This window comes from Trachymyrmex septentrionalis, unplaced genomic scaffold (assembly GCF_001594115.1).
Source record: "Trachymyrmex septentrionalis isolate Tsep2-gDNA-1 unplaced genomic scaffold, Tsep1.0 scaffold7, whole genome shotgun sequence".
NCBI lineage: Eukaryota > Metazoa > Arthropoda > Insecta > Hymenoptera > Formicidae > Trachymyrmex > Trachymyrmex septentrionalis.
Genome location: NW_017305884.1, coordinates 2833930 through 2860886, shown reverse-complemented (window position 1 = coordinate 2860886; position 26957 = coordinate 2833930). Strand labels below are relative to the sequence as shown.

General features: G+C 33.8%; 3 protein-coding genes across 8 annotated transcripts in view; 2 read left to right on the top strand and 1 right to left on the bottom strand.

Moving 5' to 3' along the window:
* The first annotated feature begins 1047 nt into the window (after positions 1-1047).
* LOC108753406 lies at positions 1048-13633 on the top strand. The gene is made up of 26 exons (XM_018494947.1): positions 1048-1178; positions 1380-1479; positions 1829-1942; positions 2022-2217; positions 2300-2511; positions 2628-2804; positions 2902-3245; positions 3347-3841; positions 3936-4086; positions 4156-4286; positions 4777-5170; positions 5321-5816; positions 5971-6041; positions 7985-8139; positions 8330-8429; positions 8770-8878; positions 8973-9173; positions 9290-9495; positions 9593-9763; positions 9859-10196; positions 10316-10819; positions 10980-11130; positions 11198-11334; positions 12314-12695; positions 12822-13305; positions 13494-13633. The coding sequence occupies exons 1-26, from the start codon at positions 1048-1050 to the stop codon at positions 13631-13633; spliced, it is 6090 nt and encodes a 2029-aa protein (XP_018350449.1).
* A 1499-nt stretch (positions 13634-15132) lies between these two features.
* Positions 15133-16384, top strand: LOC108753614 (pre-mRNA-splicing factor Syf2). 2 transcript variants are annotated; one of them, XM_018495372.1, is made up of 4 exons: positions 15133-15341; positions 15534-15674; positions 15749-16044; positions 16134-16384. In XM_018495372.1, exons 1-4 carry the CDS (start codon positions 15252-15254, stop codon positions 16297-16299), a joined length of 693 nt encoding a protein of 230 aa, XP_018350874.1. In that variant the 5' UTR covers positions 15133-15251; the 3' UTR covers positions 16300-16384. The 2 variants fall into 2 exon arrangements, with proteins under 2 accessions (XP_018350874.1, XP_018350875.1); XM_018495373.1 differs by having other exon boundaries at positions 15271-15341; positions 15518-15674.
* A 293-nt stretch (positions 16385-16677) lies between these two features.
* Positions 16678-26957, bottom strand: part of LOC108753613 (uncharacterized protein PB18E9.04c) — a 15842-nt gene continuing 5562 nt past the window's right edge. The window contains exons 2-10 of one of the 5 annotated variants that reach the window (XM_018495368.1): positions 23117-23255; positions 21142-21652; positions 19831-20199; positions 19176-19403; positions 18418-18566; positions 18237-18330; positions 17561-17824; positions 16850-16906; positions 16678-16742 (exon numbers count right to left, since the gene is read on the bottom strand). In XM_018495368.1, the coding sequence (XP_018350870.1) occupies positions 16717-16742; positions 16850-16906; positions 17561-17824; positions 18237-18330; positions 18418-18566; positions 19176-19403; positions 19831-20199; positions 21142-21652; positions 23117-23227 (1809 nt within the window). In that variant the 5' untranslated portion in view covers positions 23228-23255 and the 3' untranslated portion in view covers positions 16678-16716. The other 4 variants (XM_018495367.1, XM_018495370.1, XM_018495371.1 and 1 more) reach the window with 4 other exon arrangements.

The window sequence follows — 26957 nt, the reverse complement described above, 5'->3', positions numbered from 1 at the left end:
ACAGAAGCGTAAACAAAACTTCTGGGAGGCAAAAATTTAAATATCAAAATGTAAAAGAAGTGTAAATGCCTCTTTTACGTTTTATTGTTTCAATTTTCGTCTTCTAGAAGTTTCGTTTACGCTCCTGTTACTCATCCATTACATCCAATTTATACGCTCCGATTTTTATTTTCTGATGAAATGATGAACATAACCCGATGGTTATGTAGATCCTTCTTAAAAACAAAGGTCATCAGATTTATTTAGAGGTTCCTTTCCAAAACCGGAGGTGAGCATATGAGTGATAAAAAGATTCTTTTTTTTATTTCCATAATAACTATATTTTTTTTAACTATTTATACTATTTTAACATTAAACTGCGAATACACAATTACGGAATTTATTATAATTATGACTCCGCGCTAAATGTAGTTTCTAAACTAAAAAAAAAGGATATCAAAATTTACAGCGATCGGAAAATTTAGAAAAACCGAAAACACCGTAATCTTCGGCAATAAATCTGAAAATTGGCAACCGTGGTTGAGATAACTGAAACGTTTAGGATCTTGGCATACAGAGATGCAGGTCAAAATTAGTTCTATTCACATTTCTAGAACGTGTCGCACACGTAGGACCTCTTACAAAAATATGCCTAGCAATAAAATAATAATAAATTAAACAATAATCAATTAGGCAGGCATTTACAGTTGCTTCTTATTTAGTGTATTATTGTATGTGTATTACTGTATGTGTATTACTGTAGTGTATTACTGTATTTTAAATGATACATTAAGATTGTATCTAAACAACATTAATGTAAGAACAGATCGGTCGTACATTGGCTTTCTAGATCACTAGGAATAATAGAAGTAAGTAAACAACTACGACCTTTGCTTACAATTTATACAAGTTCTTAATCGTATATTAATCTTCGTTCAACAGCAAGCGTTATAACGAAAAAAGAACGTGTATTGATTAGAATGTTGATTAAAATCGCGCAAAGTTACTACTGAAAAAAAAAGTAGAAAAATCTTGTTATAAATTATCTAAATTGTACCGATCGACATAATGTCCATTCTAATTTCCTCGTGTCCAGATGTAATAGTGAGGCCGGTCAAGGATATAATTAAAAATCAGTGTTATAATGTTGAATATCTGGAAACACCCATCAAATCGGAGAATGACAAAAAAGAATATAGGTGAGATAAAAACGAATACTCAGCAATAAGCACAATTTTTATCGAAATTTGCGTGAAAAATATGAGACTAATTTTGGTAGGAAAGTTATGCATTTTCTTCAAAGAAAGATTTAATTTTTAAAAAATAATAAACAATATATATTATATACATTACCTTCATTAACTTTATTATTATTTATATATTTTGTCTTTCAAATTTAGAGCCATCAGATTAATAAACGGTTTAGAAATTTTGTTAATATCCAATGCACAAGCAGAAACATGCACTTCTTATAGTCAAGATAAGAACGACGAAAAGAAGGTATGAGACAATTTAATTTGTATTTTAAAATGTATTTTATATGATTTATTTTTTGTTTAATCTGTTATTATTAAGAATATATAAAAACTGTAATATTAAAGATAGACTTATAAAATTATTTAAAAAATCTTCTCAAGAGAGCTAATTATGTTGTTAGAAGTTTTAGTTTGAGAAACTTGATCTCTTTTATTATCAGCACTAGAATAGTTTCTCCATAAATCGATTTTGAAACGCGTTGCTTATTTTTAAATTATTTACAAGTTATTCCAATGATTATATCTATTTAACACTCTGTGTGTAATGCACGACGTGTATATATATATATATATTTTTTTTTTTTTTTTAACAGGCAACATGTGGTTTATCTGTAGGAGTAGGAACTTTCAGCGATCCACCAGAAATTCCAGGCATAGCAATTTTCTTCGACTATATGCTTTTCAAAGGAATTGATCAACATTCACAAGTACTAAAACATGATGCGTAAATGTACTACAAAAGTTCTTTATCCGTATATTTAAATGTAAGTCTCATCTTATTTGCAGAAATGTAATTTTCAAACATTTATCGAAAACTATGGTGGCTGTAGTAATACCATAGTCGATTACGAACATACAACATTTCACTTTGATATCCAAGAGAAAATCTTGTTTCAAGCTCTCTGCCATTTGGCTCAATTTTGCTTTAAACCATTGTGGAATATAGATGCTTTTATACACAAATCAACGGAGTTAAAAGAAGGTACATAAATTATAATCGTAATATTGTATTATCGTAGTTGTGTTGTCGCAACTTACAGTCTTGACATGCCATGCTCATACAGAGTTTCAGAGGGCTTTAAATTTTATCAAACATCGAGAGGATCGACTGCTTTCTTCCTTTGCGGAAACTGGTCATCCAGCTAACAAGTTTACTATGGACCATTTAGTAAAATTGCAGAACAACAAGAATATAAACATAAAGAAATTGTATGAAGTGTTGCAAAAATTTGCAAAGCGCCATTACAGTGCTCACAGAATGAAGCTGGTTATACAGGTAACTTTGTTAAAATTGAACTTTATTAAAGGTTAACAAAAATCATATATTACTTATGATATATAGTTTATCTGTTTCAAAAATATAATGAATTTATAACATATGTCTTTTTATAGTCAGGAATACCGCTGAACACATTAGAAGATTTTATCTTAACTTCGACATACTTTAAAGATGTACCAACTAATTGGCTGCCTCCCGATGATTTCTCCAAATTTAAAAATAACCTTTTTTTTGCTACTCCCGCTTTTCGAAAAATGTATAAAGTTAATGTTCCTTTGAAAGACAGAGAAGTATGTGATTACAATTTAAACAAATCGAAAAACGCTATATTTGCACTAAGTCTAAATATATAAATGAACGTATAAAATAAAAAATTGTTTTTTGCAGTTAGTCATAACATGGGTAATACCTCCACTACTTCATTTATATAAAAGTAAACCACATAAATATATCTTTCAAATTATTCAACATGAAGGACAAGGCTCTTTAATTAGCTATCTACGCAAAAATATGTGGAGTTGTATAAATTCCATGAATACACTTCAATGTAAAATTAAATATTACTCTACGCACAGTTTAATAAAGCTCATTGTAAATCTCTCCTGTAAAGGGCAACAACATCTGAAAAAGGTTCTAGATGCAATATTTTCCTTTATCAATTTAATAAAAAAAGAGGGTCCACAAAAAAGATTTTACGATGAATTTTGTAAGAGCGAACAAATGTCTTTTAGGTAAATTAATTTTAGAAACAAATAGATAAATAAATAAACATTTGTTGAAAGAAAAAAAACTTAGAAAATATTCATGAAACACCATTTACACTTTTTTTTAGATTTGTCGATGAAGAGAATCCAGTGAATTATGTGAAAAACTTGTGTATAAAAATGCATTTATATCCATCATGCCATTATTTAACCGGGAACAAACTGTATTTCGAATATAACCCAGAAGATATACAAAAATGTTTAAATTATTTGGTACCAGAGACCGCGAATATTATGCTTTTTGACGAGAATTTCGCGGATCTCGAATTAAATGAAGTCGAACAATGGTCGAATACGAAGTACACAGACATCGAGATACCAAAGGAATGGATCAAACACTGGAAATCCATCAAGCCATTGCGAGAGTTTTATTTACCATATCCAAATCCATTTCTTCCTAAGGACTTCACTTCAATAGTAGTTTCAACGAAAGTTTCAAAATATCTTGTAAAATTGTACAGTAATAGAATATCGGAGGTTTGGTATCGCGCGGATACTAAGTTATCGAAATGTTACTTCAACTTACATTTGGTCTCTCCTTTGATACTTCAATCATCGAAGTAGTAAGTAATCACATAAAAAATATAATAATACAACTACATAACAGTTAGATTACTACTATACTAAATACTATACTTAATGTTAATAACATTTTAGTGCAGTTCTTATGGATATGTATTGCAAAATATTGAAATTTCTGTTAACGGACCAATTATATCCAGCTACAACAGTTGGGATTGATTATAAGATTATTGCCACTGAGAAAGGTTTTGTAATAAAAATATATGGGTTTAGCGAAAAAATACCAGTAAGTATTTGTTCAAAGCGTGCGTTAAGAGTTATAAACATAAAATTTCAAGGTATATTTATATTTCAGCTCTTGCTGGACATTATTGCGCAACACATCAGAGTCTATCCAACAGTTACGAAGAACTTGTTTAAAACTCTCAAAAAGCATCAAATTGAAACCTATTACAATACGTTTAGTAAATCTTGGAATCTTGTCGAGTATATATATATATATATATTGGCAGTTTATATTATTATTAAGCATAATCGCAACAATCCCATATAACACTTTGTGCAAAAGCAAACCAGTATAATCCGTTTACTAGTAATTCCTTTACTGCAAGTTTGATCAAAATCGATGAAGAGCAGAGCGTAGCCTCTCCTTGTCAGTTTCACTATTTTTTTTTGCTTGCAATATTATTGAGTGAGAATTTATCTTGTTAGCAATGTGATTGCAACATACATTAACAAATCATCAAAATACTGACCAAATGTGTTATCTGGAATTATAAAATTCTTAAGTGGAAACAATAATTAATGATACTTATTAATTATTACTTATTATTATATTATATCATTAATTATTAAGATTACCAAATAGGAAAAAATCAAATTTGAAAAAAATTGAATCCAAATTTTATTTCGCTCAGAATTGTACTATCTTTTGAAATTGTACTGTCTTACTCTACACCTTGAAACTTTTTTGCAGGGACATGAGATTATGGATATTGAAGTACATCCATTATACATACCTCGATAAGTACGCTGCACTATATACTACCTATTTCGAAGATCTTCAATCCTTTGTACATTACTTTACTAAGCATCTGTATGTTCAGTGCCTCGTGCAAGGCAACATGACGAAGAATACTGCGTACAACACTGTATGGAAATTTCTTAGAATAATTGATTGTAAGCCTTTGTACCCTAATATGATGCCCGATATAAGAATTAATCAGATAAAGCTAGACACAACCTGTTGGATGTCAAAAAGTTACAAAAGATTAGATTTTGGAGAATTTCCATCACCTTCCGTAGTGAGATGTTATTATCAAGTTGGTGTCATGTCGATTAAATTGTCGTTGATAATCGAACTGATAGCGGTAAGTACTAATTAACATTATATATTTTGAATATATGGTATTATCGGTTTATACTTGTTTGTATTAAAAATTAAATGCAATTTGAATATCATCTTTGATTATTGTGATTAATTTTATCCATACATTATATCAAATCCGCATTTATTTCAGTTAATAATGAAAGTACCGTTATTCGAAAAATTAATGCAAGAATTTGGAAAACAGTTAGATAGTACTGAGTGCTTTCTTAAAAATGACAACGGAATTTTAGGACTTTACATTGTTGCTGATATTTATACAAGTAAATACCTTAAAACCATGCAGGCGGAACAGTACATTGACGAATTTCTCGAATTGTTTAATAAGATTTTGGAAGGGATGTCAGAAGAAGATTTGGATCGTATCAAGGAGAAAAGAAAATCATCGAAGCCAAGGACATCATATGCCGATAACAATCTTGAAAGAGAATTTGAAAGAAATTGGAATGAGATCATGGAGTGCAAATACATGTTTGACAGATGCGAGAAAGAAGAGCTTGCATTAAAGGAGATAAAAATCAACGATTTGAAAGAATGTTTTGCAAAGTATATATTAGATAAAAGTAATATCAGAAAATTGAGCTTACATGTGACAGAAAATGATTCAGAGGATGTCGGGGAAAAAAATGGTGAGTTGATAATTTAATTTTATAATCAAATGATCTTGATGGATGTCAATTTGTTTTCTGATTTTATGACATTATTTGCCTTTCATTTTTTTGTTATCAAATTATTCTTAAAGTTACAGAGACAATTATAATTTTTTAAAATTTATTGTTATAGATAGTGTAAAGGATCGCGAGAGAAAATTGCGTATTGAAAAAGATATAATCGGTAACCAACTATATCTACAGGTACAAAGTTACAAAAAAAAGCTCTACCTTTTTCCTATAAATTCAGAATGCCCTTAAAATACCCTAAATACTGAGAATGATACTTCAATAATAATATAATGAAAATAAAATGTTTAGATGTATGGTGCGGACTTGCGCGTTTATTTAGAGTCGAAATCAATTATGTCTCCTGATTGAAAACTGTTTTATGATATCACAACACATTTATTTGTGAAAATATTAATTATGATGTATTCATAAGGAGTTTGTTTATTTTTCTTTTTATTTAATAATAATTAAATTTAACATTAATTTGTGCATATCAATAATACAATGAGGCACTAAAATTAGCTTCTTATATAATTCTTTATATTTATAATTGTTTCTCTATTTCTTCCAAAGCCATATTAATTTAATAATATCGTTAAAAATATTTTATATGTGAAATTCGAAACTAATAAAGGAACATATGTTATATTATAGTAAAAATCTGTGATCTTTCTTTATAGCGAAATCGGTTGGACGCACTAGTGTGCACTGATATATATATATATACATATATATAAATACATATATATAAATGTACATATATATATAATATATATGTACATTGATTTAATCTTTGTAAAAGTAAAATATTTTGAATTATAAAATATATATGTTATAACAGCACAATAAAATATATAGAGGATTTCACGGTACAATTCGTTTTTATATTTACATTAAACATAAACTTATTTTTACATCAGTTGGAGAACAACAACTTTAACGTGCACTAGTACGCATTGAATGCATCCAGTTGAATTCGCGATTATTAATCACTTAGTGTTCGAAAATATTGATACAATTATCAATTCGCAGATATATTTTTAACATAGACACGTCTCTCAATCCGTTTTTTCTATTGTCCGAATATCGTTCACATCGATACTCGCGTAAAGGTTTAATTAAATTTTTTCTCAACTAATATTTTAGTTTTAATGAAAAAAATAGACAACAATTTTTAAATACAATACTCTATGTTAGTTATATTATGAGAAACATTTCACATTTGAATTACAATAGATAACAAATTTTTAAAAATCATCATTGTAACATGGAGATGAGACGAGTCTTAGAAATGTATTATATTATCTATTGTAACTCAAATATGAGATGTTTTTTATAATATGTTAATATAATTAGTTTTTTATAATATGTTAATATAATTATTGGGTATTTATGTATTTCTGCGGCTGATGAGGACTAAATATAGTTGAAACATATTGTCGGAAAATTATAATTTGTGATTAATAAATATTATTTAGTACATCTAACTATAATTCGTTTAATGACTTGGGTTTTACTATTTATTAATTTGTTGTAAGTTATTCGAGTAAAAAGAATTGATATTATTTATATTGTAATATGCATTGATAATCTTAAACCGGAGCACAATTTTCAATCTAGATCGGTTAGTAGTTCGATCGAATTGGATTTAAATTACTAAGGCGAATCGCACGTGTAAAATATCTTTCACGTATATGGACGATAATAAGTTATTAATTAAGTTAAATTAAATCCTATCATTATATAGACAGTTCTTATTTCAATATCATTTTAAGTTAATTTTTTAAGATGTAGCCGATACAATTCTGCGATTGGTTTATGAGACATTTTGAAATTGTATTGTTGATCGAGACAATTTTAAAAATAAAATTTCTCTATTAATACTGGCCATATATCACAGGGTAAATATCACAATTAAATAAGTAAACATATATACGACCTACGACATTGCTTTTATTTGCTACACTTTTTTTGCTTACAATATATACATATACGATATATCTTTATTCAAGTGCCACAAAGCAAGGAAAAAGTATCTTTTACAGTACCGATTATAATATTGTGCTAAGTTTATTAAAAAGGGATAAAAAACGCAAAATCTTTTTCTTCTCGAATTACTCTATTGATCGACTTAGTTTTTTCTAATTCTTTTTTCTAATTTTTTCTATTCTGATTTTCTACACATTAATGTAATGTCAGAGATGGAGTTTATAGTTGAAAACGAAGAGCGAAATCGAGTTGAATATTTGGAGCTACCCTTTAAATCGCAGAACGACAACAAAGAATATAGGTGAGACGAGAACAAATATTCAGTGATTCGATTTCAATCGAAATACGTAACAAATATTGATATGGCAAACTTTTAAAAACGTTACAATGCATCTTTTATAAGAAAGGAAAAATTAGATTTTTTTATAAGATCAAAATTTCTCCGTTAACGTTTTAATTTTTTTATTATTTATTTTATCTTTTAAATTTAGAGTCATCCGATTACCGAACGGTTTCACAGCGTTGCTAATATCCGATAAACATTCAAAAACATGTGCTTCCCAAGATCCAGATAAAGAAGATAAAGAAATGGTACAAACAAGACAGTCTATAATTTATTTTAAGATTTATATCAAGTCTAAGTTTTTCTTTTACTTTATCTATCATAAAAAAAATTCATTAGAATTGCAATAGTGAAGTTAGACCTACAGAATCACGAAAAGTATCTTTCTTTTTAAAATCTAAGAGTATTATGATACTTATGAGGAATTTAAAAATGCTTAAAGTTTGATTTCCTAAGCTATACGTGGAAGAGTTTCAATAGATTCATTTCGAAATATGTAATACAATTAAAATTATGATCACATTCCATTGATGTACTTATTCCTCCATTTTATCCTGTATATAACACGTGATATGTATTTTTAAACAGGCACACTGTAGCTTATGTGTAGGGGTAGGCTGTTTCAGCAATCCATTGACAAATCCAGGCATAGCATACTACTTTGAGAAAATATTAGATTATATGGGATTCAAAAATTTAGAAATATTACCATATAGCGTATGATTTCATAAAATTCATTTATTGTTATATTTGTGTATAGTATGTATAAGTATTATCTTATTTGCAGAATAATAATTCTGATAATAATTTCGACGCATTTATTAATAAGTATGGTGGCTTCACTTATGCCTCAACGGAATGCGAGAATACAACATTTTATTTTCGAATAAAAAAGAAGTATTTGTTATTAGCTCTTGATTGTTTGGCTGCAATTTTAAATAATCCTTTAAAGAATGATAACTTTAAACAATGGCGAGCGGAGGTAGAAGCAGGTATACATAATTCATAATCGTAATGCCATCGGCACAATTTATAAACTCACATAATGATATATTCATATGCTATTGTTTATGTACTTACATTATACTTACGTACGATTTTTATGTAGAACTACAAGTCACTCCAAAGTCTTATAAGAATAAAATGGAACAATTGTTCTCTTCTTTTGCGCTGGTAGATCATCCAGCTAATAAATTTCCTAAAGATAGTTTTATGACATTATACCATAGTATATGTGACAACATATTGTTCGAAGAAATAGTTAAATTCAGGGCACGCCATTACAGTGCTCACAGAATAACATTTGTTGTACAGGTGATTTCGTTTAAATTGTAACAAGAATCATTAAATATTAATCATTAAATATTAATCAAATATATTTAAGTCATAATATATAATACGTTTTTTACAGGCAAATTTACCACTGGATACATTGGAAAATAATGTTACTAAGTACTTTTTTAACGTACCAAATAATGGGCTGCCTCCCGATGACTTTACCGAATTTAAAGACGGTGTTTCTTTTGCTACTTCATATTTTCGAAATATGTATAAAGTTAGCAATATCTATAATTTCAACCGAGTATGTGAACAAAACTAAATTTCAATAACTAAATTTCAATATTATGCTAAATAGATGCATAGAAATATCTGTAAAGCAAAAATTGTCTCTTGTAGCTAGAAGTGACGTGGCCAATGCCCTCGCGTTTCGATTTCTACAAAAGTAAACCACATCAATATATCTCATGGATTCTTGAGCATAAAGGAAAAGGTTCTTTAACTAGTTATCTACGCAATAAATGGAATTGCGAAATAACATGTAACAATGAAAGCAGTTTTATGCATACCTCCATGTATACATTACTAAATCTTACGATAACTTTCTCCCATGAGCAAATACAACACGTAGAGGACTTCTTAAATGCGATCTTTTCCTTCATCAATTTATTAAAGAGAGAAGGTCCGCAGAAAAGAATTTGTGATGAGATTTATAAGATTATGGAAAATAATTTTAGGTAAACAATATTAAATCTTAGATAGATAGAATCTAATTTTAGAAATATCTAGATATATGAAGAATGATTGAGAAAGAGAAAATGTACATATGAATACTTAGATTTGGGAATTATTTTAGATTTTCTGCTGAAGAAAATAATAAAGAGTTTGATATAATGGACAAATTGATGGATTTGTCCAGAAATATGCATTTCTATCCGTCGCGCAATTATATAATCGGAAGTAAACTTTATTTTGAATACAATACAGCAGATATACAAAAATGTTTAAATTATTTGACGCCAGAGACCGTGAATATTATTCTTTTTTACTACAACGATTGTCTTAAAGTCGGACAATGGTCGGAAGCGGAGTACACAAAGATCCAAATATCAAGGGAATGCATCGAACACTGGAAATCAATTAAGCCCTTGCCAAATTTTCATTTACCATTGTTAAATATATTCCTTCCCAGCGATTTTTCTTTAATATCAATACCAGCAAAAGTTTCAAAATATCCTGTAAAATTATTCAGTAAAAGTACATTGGAGCTTTGGTATCGTCCGTATTCCAAGATTTGTTTGCCAAAATGCTACATGTATTTTCATTTTATTTCCTCTCTGGGATTTCTGTCGCTAAAGAAGTAAGCATAAAAAGTGTAACATTGTAATATAGTGTTACTATATTGTACTACTATAATATTATTATACAATAATTTTTTAGCTTATAACTACGAATACTATAATTTTTATACAATTATTTATATTTTATTTTTAAATACATTAATATTAATGAAATATCAGTGCAGTTCTAATGGATATGTACTGTGATATATTATCGTTTCTATTGGCCGAAGAATTATATCCAGCCAAAGCAGCGGGGATTGATTGTGAGATAGGTGTCACTGAGAAGGGTATTACAATAAAAATGTACGGATTTAACGAAAAAATGCCAGTAAGTATATGTTCAAAGTGGTGGAATTATATATTAAGATATATTATTGTAAATGCTTGTATTACAGCTCTTGTTGAAAATTATTGCGGAATACATGGCAGTTCACTATCTATCTAGTATTACGGAAGATTTATTTGAAATGATTAAAATACAACGACTCATGATGTATTACAATATATTTACAAATCCTGTGAAACTAGTCAGGTATTGGCTATTTATTATCGGCATAATTACAAAATTATAAAATAACATAATTAAGCATCGGAGAAAGTCACCGGTCTCTTAGAGGAATCCCTATCTCGGAAATTGTTTGTATTCAAAATTAATTAAAAACGAGTATTACAAATGCGAAAATAAAATTTTTGCTATCTTCTTTTGTAAATTGCATAGTTTAAATAATAGTCGTTATATTATATTTATAATATTACATTGTTTTACATGTTTGTGATTTCTTAAATAAGTTTTATTTGTATTTTCTTCATATTTTTTTTCTAACGCATGGTTTTTAAATATAAAATTGGTGTACAGCATAAATCAGTACACCTGCCATCTCTACATCGTTACGTTATAATGTCAAATAGATCTATTGAGCTGAAAGCTATCGGTGTAATAGGAAGACTTTTGCAAAAAGGAAACTGCGCGTTTTATATATTTGCGTCTTACAGAACAGCATAAAATATGTATATAAATCAATAAAGAAAAATTTTATACCAAAGTGAAAAGATTTTAGAAAAACTTATATGTGCATATTCATTCATAAGTATTTTGTACAAATGACTTGTATGAAAGAAAAAAGGATAGAAATAGGTATTATTGTTTATTGTGTAAGTTCCGGGACCCATTTTGTCAAACGCTTTTTTTTGTTTACTTTAATAAAAAGTTAATTATAGCAAAATTGCAAACAGAATTGTAAAAACTTGTATGTTATTTGATAGAAGATACTTCATAGGTTGTATTTATGTTTCTAAAGTTTTATTTCTGATTTCTGTTTGAGAAAAAATACTCAAAAAACAAAGTATTACGTCGGTATCGGTACCTTCCTCTAACTTGAAACAATTAAAAAATTCTTACATAAAAAAATAATTAATAAGAATTAATAAATATTAAATATAATAATATTGTAAAATATATTAAATCATTTATCGACTAATCAATAACGTATGTATTTGTATTCTTTTTGCAGCCAAGTAAAATTAACGATACTTAAGCTCGTTCATTATTCGGACGTTGATAAATACGCTGCTCTACTTCAAATTAATTTCAAAATATTTAAAGACTTTGTAAAATCTTTTACTGAACATCTATATATTCAATGCCTCATACAAGGCAACATGACGGAAGATGCTGCAATCGGGAATGTAAGACAATTTCTCCAAACATTTAAACCTAATCCATTGATAAATAATACGTTGCTACAAATGAGAGTGACTCAGATACCCTTGGGCACAAACTATTGCAAGTTGGAAATTACCAACAAATCTGATTCAAAATTAGTAGTAGTGACAAATTATTATCAAGCTGATGTTACGTCGATTAAATTATCGGTGTTAATCGAACTGATAATTGTAAGTATTAAATAACATTGTTTGGAATATTTTGAATACACGTAATCACTGATTTACGTTCATATTTAAAAGAGAATGAAATACGCGAATCATTTTGATTATTAGTGATTTTACCCTTTTTTTCAGTACATGATGGAAGATTTGTTACACATCGTGCTAGATGATGAGAATTATCTAGAGTTTGAATATGTTATATGCGAAATTGAAAATGTTAATGGAATATTAGGGTATTTCATTACCATTTGTACTCAGACAGATAAATATACAATCGAGTATGTGGATCAAAGTATAGAGAAATGTCTCACATCGTTTAAGAATATTTTGAATGAGATCTCAGAAGAGGAATTTGATAATTATAAGGAATCGATAAAGAAAAATTGGGATACACACGATGTTAACCACGAAGTTGCCAGAAATTGGAATGAAATCACAAAGTTTGAGTACATGTTTGATAGATTTGAGAAGAAAAAGCTTGCACTAGAAAACATAAAAGTCGATGAAATAAGAAAATGGTTTGAAGAGCACACATTAAATGGAAAAAGTTTTAGAAAATTGAGTATACAAATGGCAGATACTGCTTCGCAGAAAAAAGAAGACGATAAAGCAAGTAGTGAGTAGATAACTTTTTTCATGTCTTGATAAAATTTTATCGATATATATATATTTATTATCTGATATTATGACATATTATTTATTATATGATATTATTTATATGATATTTTTGCCTTTATTTTTTTGTTTTTGAATTGTCCTTAAAATTGCTAAGACAATTAAAATTTCAATAATTAATTATTATAGACAGCGCAAACAAAATGCAGTACCTTGCTTTGAATTACATGATCAACGATCAGCAGTATCAGACCGTGGAAGATTACAAGAAAAAACTCTACACCTATCCAATAAGCGAGGGATTTCCTTTTAAAGCGCTAAATAAGTAATACTACTATAATAATATAATGGATATAAAACGCTAATTATAAAACATTAAAAAACGGCCTTGATTTGCGCAGTTTCTTTAGTGTTGAGACATGACCGTCCCCTGATTATGAATTATGACTGTATTATAATAATGATTCTTTCATTTATTATATGTACAATTTAATATCAAAATCTTCACGTAATAATAACAATACAATGAGGCTTTTTAATTAGCTTTTCAATCCTTTATATTTATTGCCATTATCTTTTTCCTTTTTATAAGGTATACCTATTATTATAATGTTTAATATCATTAGGAACACTTTGCACGTTGCAACATGGAACATTTAAATAAACTGAGAAGGTATATTAGGCTTTAATATTATATAATAAATCAGTAAAATAAAATTCAAGTCCGACAACCATATTAGCACGCAATTATAATTTTTGAAATTAATTCATTTAAATGAATATAAATATATAATAGTTCAACATATCTTAACATTCAGACCGTAGTGGCGTATTTAAAGTAATGTATCTAAGATAAAATTGAACTGCACTTTGAAGAGTCAAGCGTAGTTGAAATGTAAAATAATATCTTTCTATTATAAATTTAAAATAAAAGAACGCGTTTCGACCTTTGATTTGATGAAGGGCCATTATTTTACCATTTAGTGACAAAAATTGATACTGGCAGGCTATCATTTTACTTCAAGCAATTTGTTCTCTTTTATTTGAAATAATTAAACTAACGAAAGTACAAATACATCAACTGGCAATGAGTAGTTGCAAATATTTTAGAATCAGATGTAATATTAACTTAACCTGCTAAAATGCGTACGTTACAAGAAACAATAAAATTATTAAATTTGAAATTACGTGAAAATAAATTACAAAAGTAAAGTTGAAATAATAAATAGCAAATTACAGATAAAAGTAAGAAAGAGCAAATTTAGACATGTAGATGTGACCCGCCTCCACGTTGATAATATAATAAAGAGTAAATGAAAAGAATCGAATGTAATAAATCTCCTCTTTTATGTTAGAAACGTATCCACAAAAAGAAAATCATTCAAGGGAATCTCATAATTTTTCGTATAATTATTAATAATTTTGATAAAACAAATGAAGAACCTTACTATATCGCACCGCAGATTTAATAATTTGTGTAAAAAATTCTTTGAAGGCTGAAGAAAGAATAAATAAATATTAAATATAACAATCGTAAAATACAATATATTATATCAGATTACATTTTGATTGATTAATTCGGTTGATAACCAGCTTTCTACTTTATGAGAAAATTATCGACTTCATACCTAATTGGATTATAACGTGCGTGCAATCGATAATTTTCTCATAGAGTAAAAAGCTGATTCAACGACTCTAGTTCACCCTGTATATATACACCATTTATGATCAACAGTCGATTTATCACGGAAGATAAACATGTCATGTGATGACGTAGTTCTACATCCGCATTTTAGGAACGTAGATGGCGTTAGACGTAGATGACGTTTTATTGCAAAAACGCAAGCAGTTTTCTTCTCTTTCTGATTTTGACAAATCGTCATTTATTGTGTTGACTAGTGTTGACGTTCCGCTTGAGTTTGGAAAATTGTGTCATTCCAATTAACGATGGACGCAGCAACGTCGAGTGCATCGCAATCCGCGACGACGAAATATGGGGAAATGCTGAAGCGACTCAAAGATCTCCACGCCAAGAGGGTAAGAGAAGTTTTAGAATGTAAATGTAACCTATCTGAGACATTCTATTCATGTCTGAGATATTCATTCCGACATTTTAAACTGCTTATTTCTTCCTTTTATTTACATGAATAATTGTTTTTTTAAGTAATTAAGAGTTCTTGTTATTGGAATTTATTGTCGTGATTTGTCTATAGCATATTGATTTAACAGAATGAGGCCAGAATGCAGAATCACAAGGAAGTGGTAGAGGAGGACAAGAGAAACAAATTGCCTACCAATTGGGAAGCCCGCAAAAGACAGGCCGAATGGATAATGCAAGACGAAGCTGCTAGAAATGAGGCAGAAGCTAAGGTATCATGATTAATCAGATTTTCCATTTTCTACAAATTATGCAAAATTATTTATCTATTTAACTTATTCTTCAGGGTGAAGACTATGAACGGAAAAAATTATTGAATATTGATGCTACTGAAGCAGAAAGAATTGCTAGAAAGAAGAAAAGCAAACAGAATCCTGATCCAGGTTTCTCGGATTACGAACAAGCGGCGATACGTTCTTATAATAGATTGGTGAAAAATATTAAACCGAATATGGAGACATACGAAGAAGCAAAGGAGAAATTAGGCCCTGCTTTTTATGGTGATCCAAATACAATATTACACGGTTTACACGAAGACAAAAAGGAAGCAGTAGATAAAATGGTCACCAATCTAGAGAAGCAGTAAGTAACATTTACAGGCCTGTAATGAAATTATGTGATCTTTGATAAGTCTCGAATTTGATGAAGTTACCTTGTTTTTCTTTTTGCAGGATCGCAAAACGGGAGAAATACAGCAGGCGTAGAATGCACAATGATGACGCGGATATTGATTATATCAACGAACGTAACGCCAGATTCAATCAGAAACTGGAGAGATTCTACGGCGAGTATACGCGGGAAACGAAATTAAACTTGGAAAGGGGTACGGCTATATAAGAAAAAACCGATGGTGTAATTATCACAAATACTTGTATTTTATGTATTATACGATGACTTTTTATATAAATAAGAATCTGGAGAAAAGAATTTTACGGTATTTAATCGAATGTATAATACCTTTTGTTGCTCTTATTGGCGATGCATCTATAATTATTCTGCTATACACGAAATTCTAAAGATGCGTAGAAATTGTTTCGAGAAGACATAAATCGCCAAAAAAAAACCGGATAAACTATTTAACGATTCTAATAACTCGTGATGTATACTAATCATAAATAAAAAATTAAGTTAAATTATTACATTAGTCACCATATGTGTTCTATTACAATCGCTTAGTCCCTACAAAATTTATTTAATTTAATTTTTTTTATACGTATGTACAGTTTTTTTTATAAACTTCTAATTCAGTTCGCATCATACCACCCAACTGTGTACTATATCTGGAAAAGTAATACGTCACGATTATTTTTGCAGACAGTGTAAATAATTATTACATTTGCAAAATATTAATCTCATTTGAATGAAAGTGTCAATATGAAATACTTACGCCGTGGCGAAAAATTATGGTGATGGGTTACTCGTATATGAATATCTTGCGTCTCCCCTGAAAATGTCAGGACTATAAACATTGTTGCAAAATTAAGTAAAACAATATTATGTATAAATTCACGATGCATAAATTCCTTTCCTTACCTCAAGTTAGACTTAAAGATGTATTTCGCCGAAAAAAAATATATATATCAATGCGGTATCAATGTTGTTAATAGCTTAAAAACATATAAAAAAGTATAGCTTGTAAATGAAACGTTAATTTATACAAATAAGTGCAATTAAAATCAGCAAACGCACACACGTCTTAAACAAACAAACGAGAACAGAGTCCGTAACTCTCTTCTCTTTTATTATGTTTTATTAACATGATTAATGTAACTAATCATAATTAAATACACAGGTTTTAACATTGTTATAAGAGCATATGGTCACACTTTGTTAAAGTTTTTTTTTTTTTAATATAATAGAATAAAAAATATATCACTTTCATTTTAGCGCTTCATGGTATTCTCAAAATCCAATCGATTAGTGTAATCGCAGGAGACGATCTTCACGAGTTTCCACAAAGATATATCAAAAGTCGGCATGCTGTTAGGCAAGTTATTTTATTTCATGTGATGTGGAATAACGTTCAGAACGGTTCACTATCACTACGATGACAATGAGGTCGGCGGCAACTCCCTCGTCGGTTTGCCGGAGCTTATACCTGCACTGCTGCGGTTCAACAGTCTCGGCATGTCGCACTCCTCACACTTGTTCATCAATGGATGATTATCGAAAGTGCACATAGTGCAGACCCACGAAGGCTCATCCCGTTCCTCCCGGTCGTTGTCACTCGTCGGCTGCTCCGATCGCCATACCGGTGGTTGACTCGGTAAACGCGGCGGTTGTGAATTCGGCGATCTCGTCGGCAACGACTGGCCGGTATAAATGCCCTGATAAAACTCCTCATTCGTCTCGCCCAATGGCACTGAAAAGTATAAATTAAAATGTTTGAAGGTGGCTAAACAATTACAAAATATAAATAATGAAGAGCATACAGCAGCAACAATAGATGTTAACGCAAGTCATATATTTAAAATTCACAAATAAATAAATAGACATAAATAGACGTTTCGGTCAAGATTTGATCATCATCAGTACAAATAAGATAACAATAAATAAAAATCTTACAAAATAGATTCTAATTAAGCAAAAAACGCTACTTCGAAGGTGTTACAATAATATCAAATTAAAATTACATAAAAAATTACTGAAAAGAAATTACACAAAATTAAAAACTCAATGCTCGCAAGTTTCTAGATAGTGAAATAATTTTTTCTCGCTTGTGATATGAGTTTACAACGTCAATAGAAATCAAGAGCAATAACGTGATAAGATACCTCGTCTGTCTGACCATTGATCGACTTCTATGGCCAATCTGTCGCATTCGACCTGTAGCATATATATTTCGGTCTTCAGCTTTCTTTTCAGCTCCTGCAAAAATCGCGCATTGAAAATACAAAAAAAAAGATGAAACGTATAAAAAAATGATCAATTATCGTTTCATGCAATTGTACGTACTTGAGGTGATATCAAGGGATCCGGTCGGGCTAACGCTTGTACTTCCTTCTTTATCGCTTCGAGTCGTCCCTTCTCAGCCCTGAGCTCCTTGGCGAGCCTCTCCTTCCTAGCCAGTTGCTCCGCGACTAATTTCTTTTGGTGCTCCTCCACTAAAAATTCCAAGGACTATTTTAGTTAGCATGTACTATGTATCAATCAAACAAGTCAAACAACTCTAGATCTTACTTCAATCACTTTCTAATTCTACTTTGCCACGAATGACGACTCATAAATTCGATTACATATCGCCTAGTCTCATTAGGACTTTATCGATCATAACGATGACAACGGATCAGATATAAGGCAGTTTCATCAGCTATCGCATCTGCATCGTAGATTGACAGTCGCGCTCTCCGCGTCTGCAGCATTATCGCGCTTCTTAATAGCGGATAGAAAAAAACCACGAAAGGCCTTCGCGTGTATGCCGTTTAACGTAACGGCCCAGGAAACACGTCGGACTCTCACGATCAGAAAAACCGGATCAGGTGGTCCGCGTAGTTGTAACCGCGAGCGCGCGCGGGCTATGTATAGCCCGGAGCGTGGGGTCAGGAATGCGTAAATATCGTTCCCGGCGTTGCATGCGTGGGCGTAGTACGTGCGACCGAGTGACTTCCAGGTAAATATACACGTGCGCGCGATTCTGCAGCGCTGGCGAAAGCGACGGCGAGGACGCGCGCCGACGACGGTGTCGTCCTGTTCCGATTCGTGGGTTCACCTACCTTGGCAGAACGGCGATCGATTCCGATCGGTAGCCATGTGATCCTCCCCGAGGGAGGAAGAGACGGCGCTAAGAGGCCCGACGCCGCTGCTCGTTGTGGGTCCGCACGGTGTTGTGGGAAGGCTGCAGCCCGGGATGATGCTCGTCGTCGGCGGTATGGAGGGAGTAGTCGGCGCGCTTATCGTCGTCGTGGGCCTTGGCAATTGGCTAGACGGTTCTAGAGAAAGTTCTGAAAACGATACAGTAAATCTGTATTAAATAAACCCGTATCTCTCGTGTCAATTTTAATGAAAAAAATTCTCCAACTAGAGTTAAAGATTTATATTTTTATTAAAATGTGTGTGGATTCTGTTCTTAATTTTATTGAACTGTGATTTTACTAAAATTAGAATCGGACGTCTGGGAACACTTCGCGTATACATATACGCTTACGTTTCGTGTTTCCATCTATATAAATATTATATATAAATTTAATAATATCCTCTTTTTTTTTTACATACAATATATTTTACATTCGAAGTTTTATGAAGTATAATATTTTTTACATTTATATATAATATTTCTTTCTCAATAAAAACTTTTTGAAATATGAATGAAATTCTTGTCTCCAAATTAAGTCTAGATTGAATTGAAGTGTTTTGAAGTCAAGAACGTACCAGGCGACCGCAGTGGGCTTTGAGCCCACGGCGGCGGTATGAACGCCATAGGTGGTCTAATCCTCGCCGCCGCCACGCTACCGACGTTTCCAGGACCAATGCTGATCTGCAGGCGGCTCTGAAAGCCACGTGGGTCCAAGGACGAGGTCGAGTAGGTCAGACTCGACCCTTCCGACCTGATATCGATTGGAGGTTGCGGCTCAGAGGAGGGCGGCCGGAGGGTCAAACTGACTGACGTATAACTTCGCGTGTGATCGATTTGCGCCTCGGACTTTCCGATGGCTAACAGAGGCTCGGCGTAATGAGGCCGTGGCACGACGACGAGATCGCTTCGTTTACCAGCGCCGATCGTCGGTGCCGTTCGAAAATCTGCTGATATAAAATCACGATTAGACAATGATTTTTTTTTTTTAAAGAAATAGAATTTTTCTAGACCTCGCGGATAAATTTTAAGAGCCGACAGTTAAAACAAATCGAAAGAGAAGTCGACGGTGTATGATCGAAGTCAATTTAATCTGCGAACTGGTCCATCTGAGCGGTTGATGAACGGCGATTGCGACAGGAGTTTATGAGCGCGATTAAAATGAATTGTCTCTAATAATATTCGTAATAAACAAGCATGCCGCAAGAGATCAAGATTCAAAAAGAGCGTATCGCGTTGCTATGCAATCCGCTTTCGCTTGCAATTATTCTTTGGCATCCTATCTTTCTCTACTCTTGCCATAGTCGTCAGCAAAATATTATCATTTCACAATCTCTTTTAATTTGATGCTGTTGTAATTTAATTCTTAATCTATTGCTGTTGTAATCTAATTCTTAGTACGCTGCTGAATCGTATCACATATTTAACGCTCGACATTAATATATAATTATTGCAAGCAATTTATATTGCATATTTCCTGTCTTCTTTCCGAAAAGCAATTTACTTTATTATCAATTCTAATAAGTCTTCTTTAATATCCATGCTTTTTGCTAAAATATTAACTTAAAAATATTACGCATATTAAAAATATATTAAATTTTAAATATTTATTTGAATAGTGCCAACTAATATTTATTTATTACTAAATAAATATTTATTCAATAAAAAGAAATGATAATTAAATCAAATGAATGGGTCTTGTAAAAAAATAAATATATCTTTATATTTGGTAAATATTTAGTTGACACTATTCAAATAAATTTATTAAGATTTAGTATATTTTTTTTTTTTCAATGCACAGTCTTCGCTTTACAACTCGGAATGCTCAGCGTTAAATAGTGCGAATACAATATCAATTCCAGCAAGGAGACAACGTCCGTCTTCCGTACCGCGATTGCCTGCGGGGCTGCAGGCGACGTTGACGTTGAGCTCGAAGCCGGGTGGCGCGTTGCTGCCGTTGCTGTTACTATTGACGGTGCAACCATCGTCGAAGAAACCGCGCGACGTGCAGACAGCCGGGGCAGACGAGGGGGTGGCGACGCCGCTGGACGACGCCGGCGTCGCAGCTGCGACGGCGACGGCGACGGCAGCAGCGGTGCGGGTGCAGCCTACGAGAGGGTAGCGACGGCTCATACCGATGTCCAACGACGCCGGTCGATGAGGACGCCCGACGCTGACGTTGCTCGCGACCGTTTGGTTCATCGGCATACCGGGTATACCGCAACGCTGTTGCGATGCGAGTTGTTGCTCTCGTTGCTGTGCTTGCGGTTGCTGCGGCTGCAGCAATAACGGCTGTTGCATCCCGGTACTGGGGGCCGGGGGTGGAAACGCGCCCGGTGACGGACGGGACTCCTGGGTGGCCCGCAGGCTTCTCGCGCATGTCTCCCGGTCGTGACTGTTCTGCAACGCACACGTATCTGGAGTCAGCTTGCCGCCGATTGTCCCCGATGTTGATTCCGGTTTAGGAAACACCCGTGGAACACGTCCCCGTTTCCCGAGTCCGTGTTTCCTTTCGAGGGCCGCCTTCCGAAAGGAACGCATCGCGCGATCGCTTACAGTTAATCGCTCATATTAGACGCGTGTATGCTAGGAAAGACTTATAATATTCCAGAATGTCAAAACCGGATGTTCCGTCTGACCGTAATCTCTTTGGCTAACAATTAGATTAACATTAATATGAATTTGGACGAGTGAGAATAAATGTAATTAAATAAGAGAAAGCCTTTGTTCAGTCAAAACGGATTTTAATGCTTAAATATTTTGGTGTGAATTTATATATATATATGTATAAATTCACACCAAATATATTTATATTATATATCCAATTCTCTCTCTCTGCAAACTATGTGCCGAAATCTTTTTCCCTTTGGCTAATTTTGCAATTTTTCATCGATATGAAGAACGTCATCTTTTCAATTTTTAATACGTGGAAAGATCGGTTTTGTTTGAAGGTTTTGAAAAGGTAGGTAGATTCTGGTAGGACCGTTCTGAAAATAATTTTGACGGGCTATCAAAATACAATATTATGTAGGACGCTCAAGCTGATTGAATTAGAATGTAAAAATTTCTTGCTTATATCTTTGAGTTTCCTACGTAATTATTTTGATTGATCCAACAAATTATTTTCAGATCTATATCTACTTAAATTTTTAGATACTTCAGCGAAATCCTTCTTTCCGTGTACTATAATCTATTTGCTAAGGTTGCAAGTAAAATTCTATTAAAGTCCAACCAATTGCAGAATGTGACTTTCATCGTTCGTTTCCTTTCCTGAAATTTAACACATCTGATCACGTTATTGTCGAAGAAAAATAGTTTTTTTTTTAAATCACAAATTAATTCAAATATGACGAAGGGAACATCCGGTGATTCTAGGAGAGAGGACCTATGCACACTTAAACAACATACACACAGGTTCCACGCTCGTGCAAATGGGTTTAGCGATGCATGACAGAGGCGAGGAAGGAGAGAGGATACATGATTATTAATCCTTGTTAAATCGCACGTCGAAAATCGCGTTGCAGGCACCGGCGGGTTAGTCGTTATTGCGGCGACCGCGCCAGGGACGACTAGAGTTTCCTCAAGTAAGAAATTGAACAATTTCCAATTGGTCTGCCATATTTTTCAGAACCTGTTTAAGACAGAATGAGATAAATGTATAAGATATAGAAACGGACGCTTCTATCTTAAGCATAATATCCGGAAAAATATGGCGAACCAAATGCACGATGTCCGTTCTCTAACTTGAGAATCTCCAGGGGCTACGAGTTAGTTGAGCGAGTCTCTTGAGCAGACTCGTGTTCGAGACTTCGAGGGTCGGTTTAATAGGGCCACACTCCTAACGGACAAAGGCCACCTGTGTACCTGGGCGATGCACTGGGAGACGACGTGATCAGGGAGCGCGGGGAACTGCTGCTTCAGCTCGTGGAACAGCTGCATGATAGTGATGTTAGAGCAGTGGCACTCCCCCATCATGGGCCCCCATCCTCCTGGCAGGGCCTACCTGCAGGTGCCAGGTATATCATCGTTACATGTCGTTGGTCCTCTACAACTTACTACTGTCGGACCGATACAAGGTGGTCGTTCGGTCGGTCGGTCGGTCGGTCGTTCGGTCGGTCGTTTGGACTCTCCCGTTCATTTAAGCTAATAACGCGCGCCAAGAGGGATACGCCGCCCCGTCTCTCGCGATAATACCGTCCCGTAATACCGTCGCGATGACGAGAGAACGAGCCAAGAGCGCTCGTAATAACGCGATCCGGAAGCTTTCCCAGAAACGTGGATATTTTATAATTCATTGGATGCGACGAGTTGGGCCGCATCCAGACCGAATACTCTTCGTCGACTCTGTTCTCGGAGCGATCTCGACGACGCCGAGCGCGAGATGAAAATCGCGGTAATCGCTGACGGACTCCTCTCGAGACGATGTGCGATGGAGGGAAGGACGGAAAAAACGAGAGAGCGACCGTGGAACCTGGCAATCGGAAAACGTGCGAAAAGAGCGATCGCGCGCATTATTTCTTTTTCGAGGGGGGGGGGGGGGGGGGGAGGGCGACTTCAGCAGGTGCGACGCGTTACTCTTGAAACTTGGATTTCTTCCTTTCGCTCCTTCAACATGCCAAGCAGGAAAGACGGAAGCTTTTCCACTCCCTTCCACCCCTCCCCCTCCCCCTCCCCTGTTTCTCTTTCTCTCTTTCTCTCTCGATGGCATATCTTATCGTATTTATAAACCCGCCTGGCTGACCCATTTTTCAAGAGTAACGCACAAGTCGAACCAAGTTGTTCGCCTGCTTCTACACGGTAATGAATGAGAGGTTCTCGTTATCTCGCAGAAAATCAAGCCCCATATCGCGCAAAAAAAAATGTACATTATTCTTTCGCACGAGCCAATAATTAAAATACAATTGCCAAGATTACCATCTAATTGAATCGACACCACCTAATAATATATAAGATGAAAGGATCGAAACTTTAATACACGCTCCATTAACATTCCCCGATATCTGCACATCGCGCGCGCGACGTCTGCGATCTTGGCCCTATCTCCTATAAATAACGGTCGAAAAATGACGAACTATAGGCATGCGATTGAGGAGAAATCTAAATATGTCTGCTTACGCACGAGGTGAATCATCGCAGAGATTCTTTTCGTTCAAAAACTGCCAAAATCCGCGCAGGCTAATTTGAAATCCTGATCCTATTCCCACGCGGCCGATCGCTCCACGACACCCGCTACATCGCGGAATTGGCAGCCACGTAGGAAAACGGTGGACACCTGTGCGGTGCACCACGTAAGAGTGCACCGCACAATTATTAGCCGGCACCGAGGAACGCCCGCCACGCGCTCGCTCCCGCCATCACGGCCGTGATGAAATTTCGCGAATAACATCATATATTATTTGTGCGAAGAAGAGCGCTTGGTCCCTTGATCGTAGAAAAAAAGATTCGCACCGCGTGTTAACAATAATAACAAATAAATATGTCTGAGACGGAAGTACAGAGGCAAGAAGTGCGTAGAAAAAAAGATAAATATTTGTTTGAATAGTTCCAAGTAAATATTTACAAAATGTATTGTTACATTCGATACATTCATTCGATTGGACTACCGCTTTTCTTTTATTAAAATATTTCTTTACGGTAAATGACTACTTAGTATTATTCAAAGAAATATCATAAATATGTATTTGGATTTAAGAAATTTTTTTGCAGTGTACTAAAAAGAATATATTGCAATATCAAAATAGCTTCGATCAGACAAAAATATTGCAGGACCAGTATATAAGTGATTTTGACGGGGGGGGGAAAAAATGTACCGTCGACTTCCTTTTTGATCTGACCACAAAATGCTTTTCCCCGGATAATTTGTCTGTTTTCTCGCGAGCCCGCGATTGGCAAATCACGGCACGACGCCAATTCGATCGGAAAAGACTTCGGAGGGGACGAAAAAGCTTCAGTTGCGTGGAATTTACACTTGGAGCATAGCCACGCGGCGAAATAAAGTGTTGGAATTAATAATCTCCGTCGCTTCCTTTTCTTTCGTCTATTCGCACCTGGCGAGACGGCGGGTCAGGTGAACGAGGCATCAATCAGAGAGAGAAGTATTTATTATGTAAGGGTATTTTATATATAAGGGCTCGCGCCTTGCCTTTTGCCGGTTCCCTTCAATGATTGATTAAGCCGAGTCTAATATAAGTATTTCAAAGAGTACTATTAAAATGTGCACTAATTATCTTTTCATTTTTTTTTTTTAAATACTCTCTAGATAAAATAAAAACGTGGTGTCCGCATTTCTGCCTATTATTTCAGACTCGCTTGTTCTTTCGTTTCTTTGGCAGGTAGCTCGCTCTTCCTCTTGAGATTTTCGAAAACAAGTCTACATGTAAATGAGCGAAATGTAAATAAATGCGAGTGGGCAGATGGCACTCGAAGATGGTCGCGCCGCGCGAATTCGTTCCGGCTCTGTTCGCGAATCTCGGCTAGTCGAATAAACGAATAATCCGCTCGTGCCAAAGACATTTTTTTTCAGTATAGATGTAATCGGATGCCGTTGCCATATTCTGCAAATTCCATCGGAATAATTAACCCAGGAAGGATGGGGAGGAACAGTAAATCAAATATGAGATAAGATTTTCTCTCTCACGCAAAATGATTCATCAAATCGAAACATATTTAAGCTACAACAGATATAAGTACGCGTAATTTTTCGATTTACGAGCTGTAAAAATAACTGAAGGTGAATATTATACAAAATCGAAAAGCAGGCATTTGAACAAATTTCGCGAAAAGAGCTGCGCGTCGAGGTGATAAAAAAAAATAGCTAGAATACATAGCATTTCAATAAGGAAGTAAAAATCACGTAAAATAAAATTACATAAAATCTGTTTTTATTCCTACACCAGCCTGCACTAGAATCTTCTCCCTCGCTTTCATCAAATATCAAGCGTATGTCTATTTCACTTCAAGTTCTAAAAGTATATATACTAGTTCGGCTAAAGAAAACAGATCTAAATATTGAATAAAGGCAGAAGACTCTACCGGAAAGCGGAAAGTTTCAGGATTCCTCTGACGGCGACAGGGACGTTTTAAGAGGAGAACGAGAGCATCGTTCGCGTCGGGACAAGCGAAAAAGGAAAAGTGGAATTCCAAGCTGCCGAGAAGATATTTGTGTCATGAAATACCCGAGAGACACGCGTACACATAGATCGCGGCTGTTTTCGTTCTGGGCCCCAGTGTAGAAATGAAGGAAAAGCGGCAAAATCCTCCTGGTGCTTCCACGTCTCCGCCCTCAGTTTTGTTTTATTCCACACGGAATAAGAAATAATATACTTATTCTCAGGTGCGTCGCGGAAATCCATCCAAGTCCCGAATGTTTTACGAGAGCGGCTGATCGGCGGCTACGACGGTATTTCGCGTTAATGTGACGAAAAAGCCGCATTCTAATTTTGCGTTTACGATGATGTGATTTTTTGCGAGGGAAAGGGAAGTTTCCTCGCGAATTCTCTCGATCAGGGTTGCCACAAATTTCCTCGTTGCCTAAAATTCCATAATTTTTTTCCTGATTTCTAAACAAAATGTGTCACGACTTTTCATAATATTTTCACTTTTTTTTTTTGTACTTTCATCCTGATTTGGAAATCATTAATTAAGTCGACAGAGCAATTTAACATAGCGATATGAATTATTATTAATGTGATGCTGACACGGCTTG

Coding starts and splice junctions, on each gene's coding strand:
- LOC108753406 (XM_018494947.1), top strand. CDS start 1,048: ATGTCCATTCTAATTTCCTCGTGTCCAGATGTAATAGTGAGGCCGGTC. Junction 1,179..1,379: donor AATGACAAAAAAGAATATAG/GTGAGATAAAAA, acceptor TTTCAAATTTAG/AGCCATCAGATTAATAAACG. Junction 10,197..10,315: donor ATTATGGAAAATAATTTTAG/GTAAACAATATT, acceptor GAATTATTTTAG/ATTTTCTGCTGAAGAAAATA.
- LOC108753614 (XM_018495372.1), top strand. CDS start 15,252: ATGGACGCAGCAACGTCGAGTGCATCGCAATCCGCGACGACGAAATAT. Junction 15,675..15,748: donor GAAATGAGGCAGAAGCTAAG/GTATCATGATTA, acceptor CTTATTCTTCAG/GGTGAAGACTATGAACGGAA. Junction 16,045..16,133: donor GTCACCAATCTAGAGAAGCA/GTAAGTAACATT, acceptor TTCTTTTTGCAG/GATCGCAAAACGGGAGAAAT.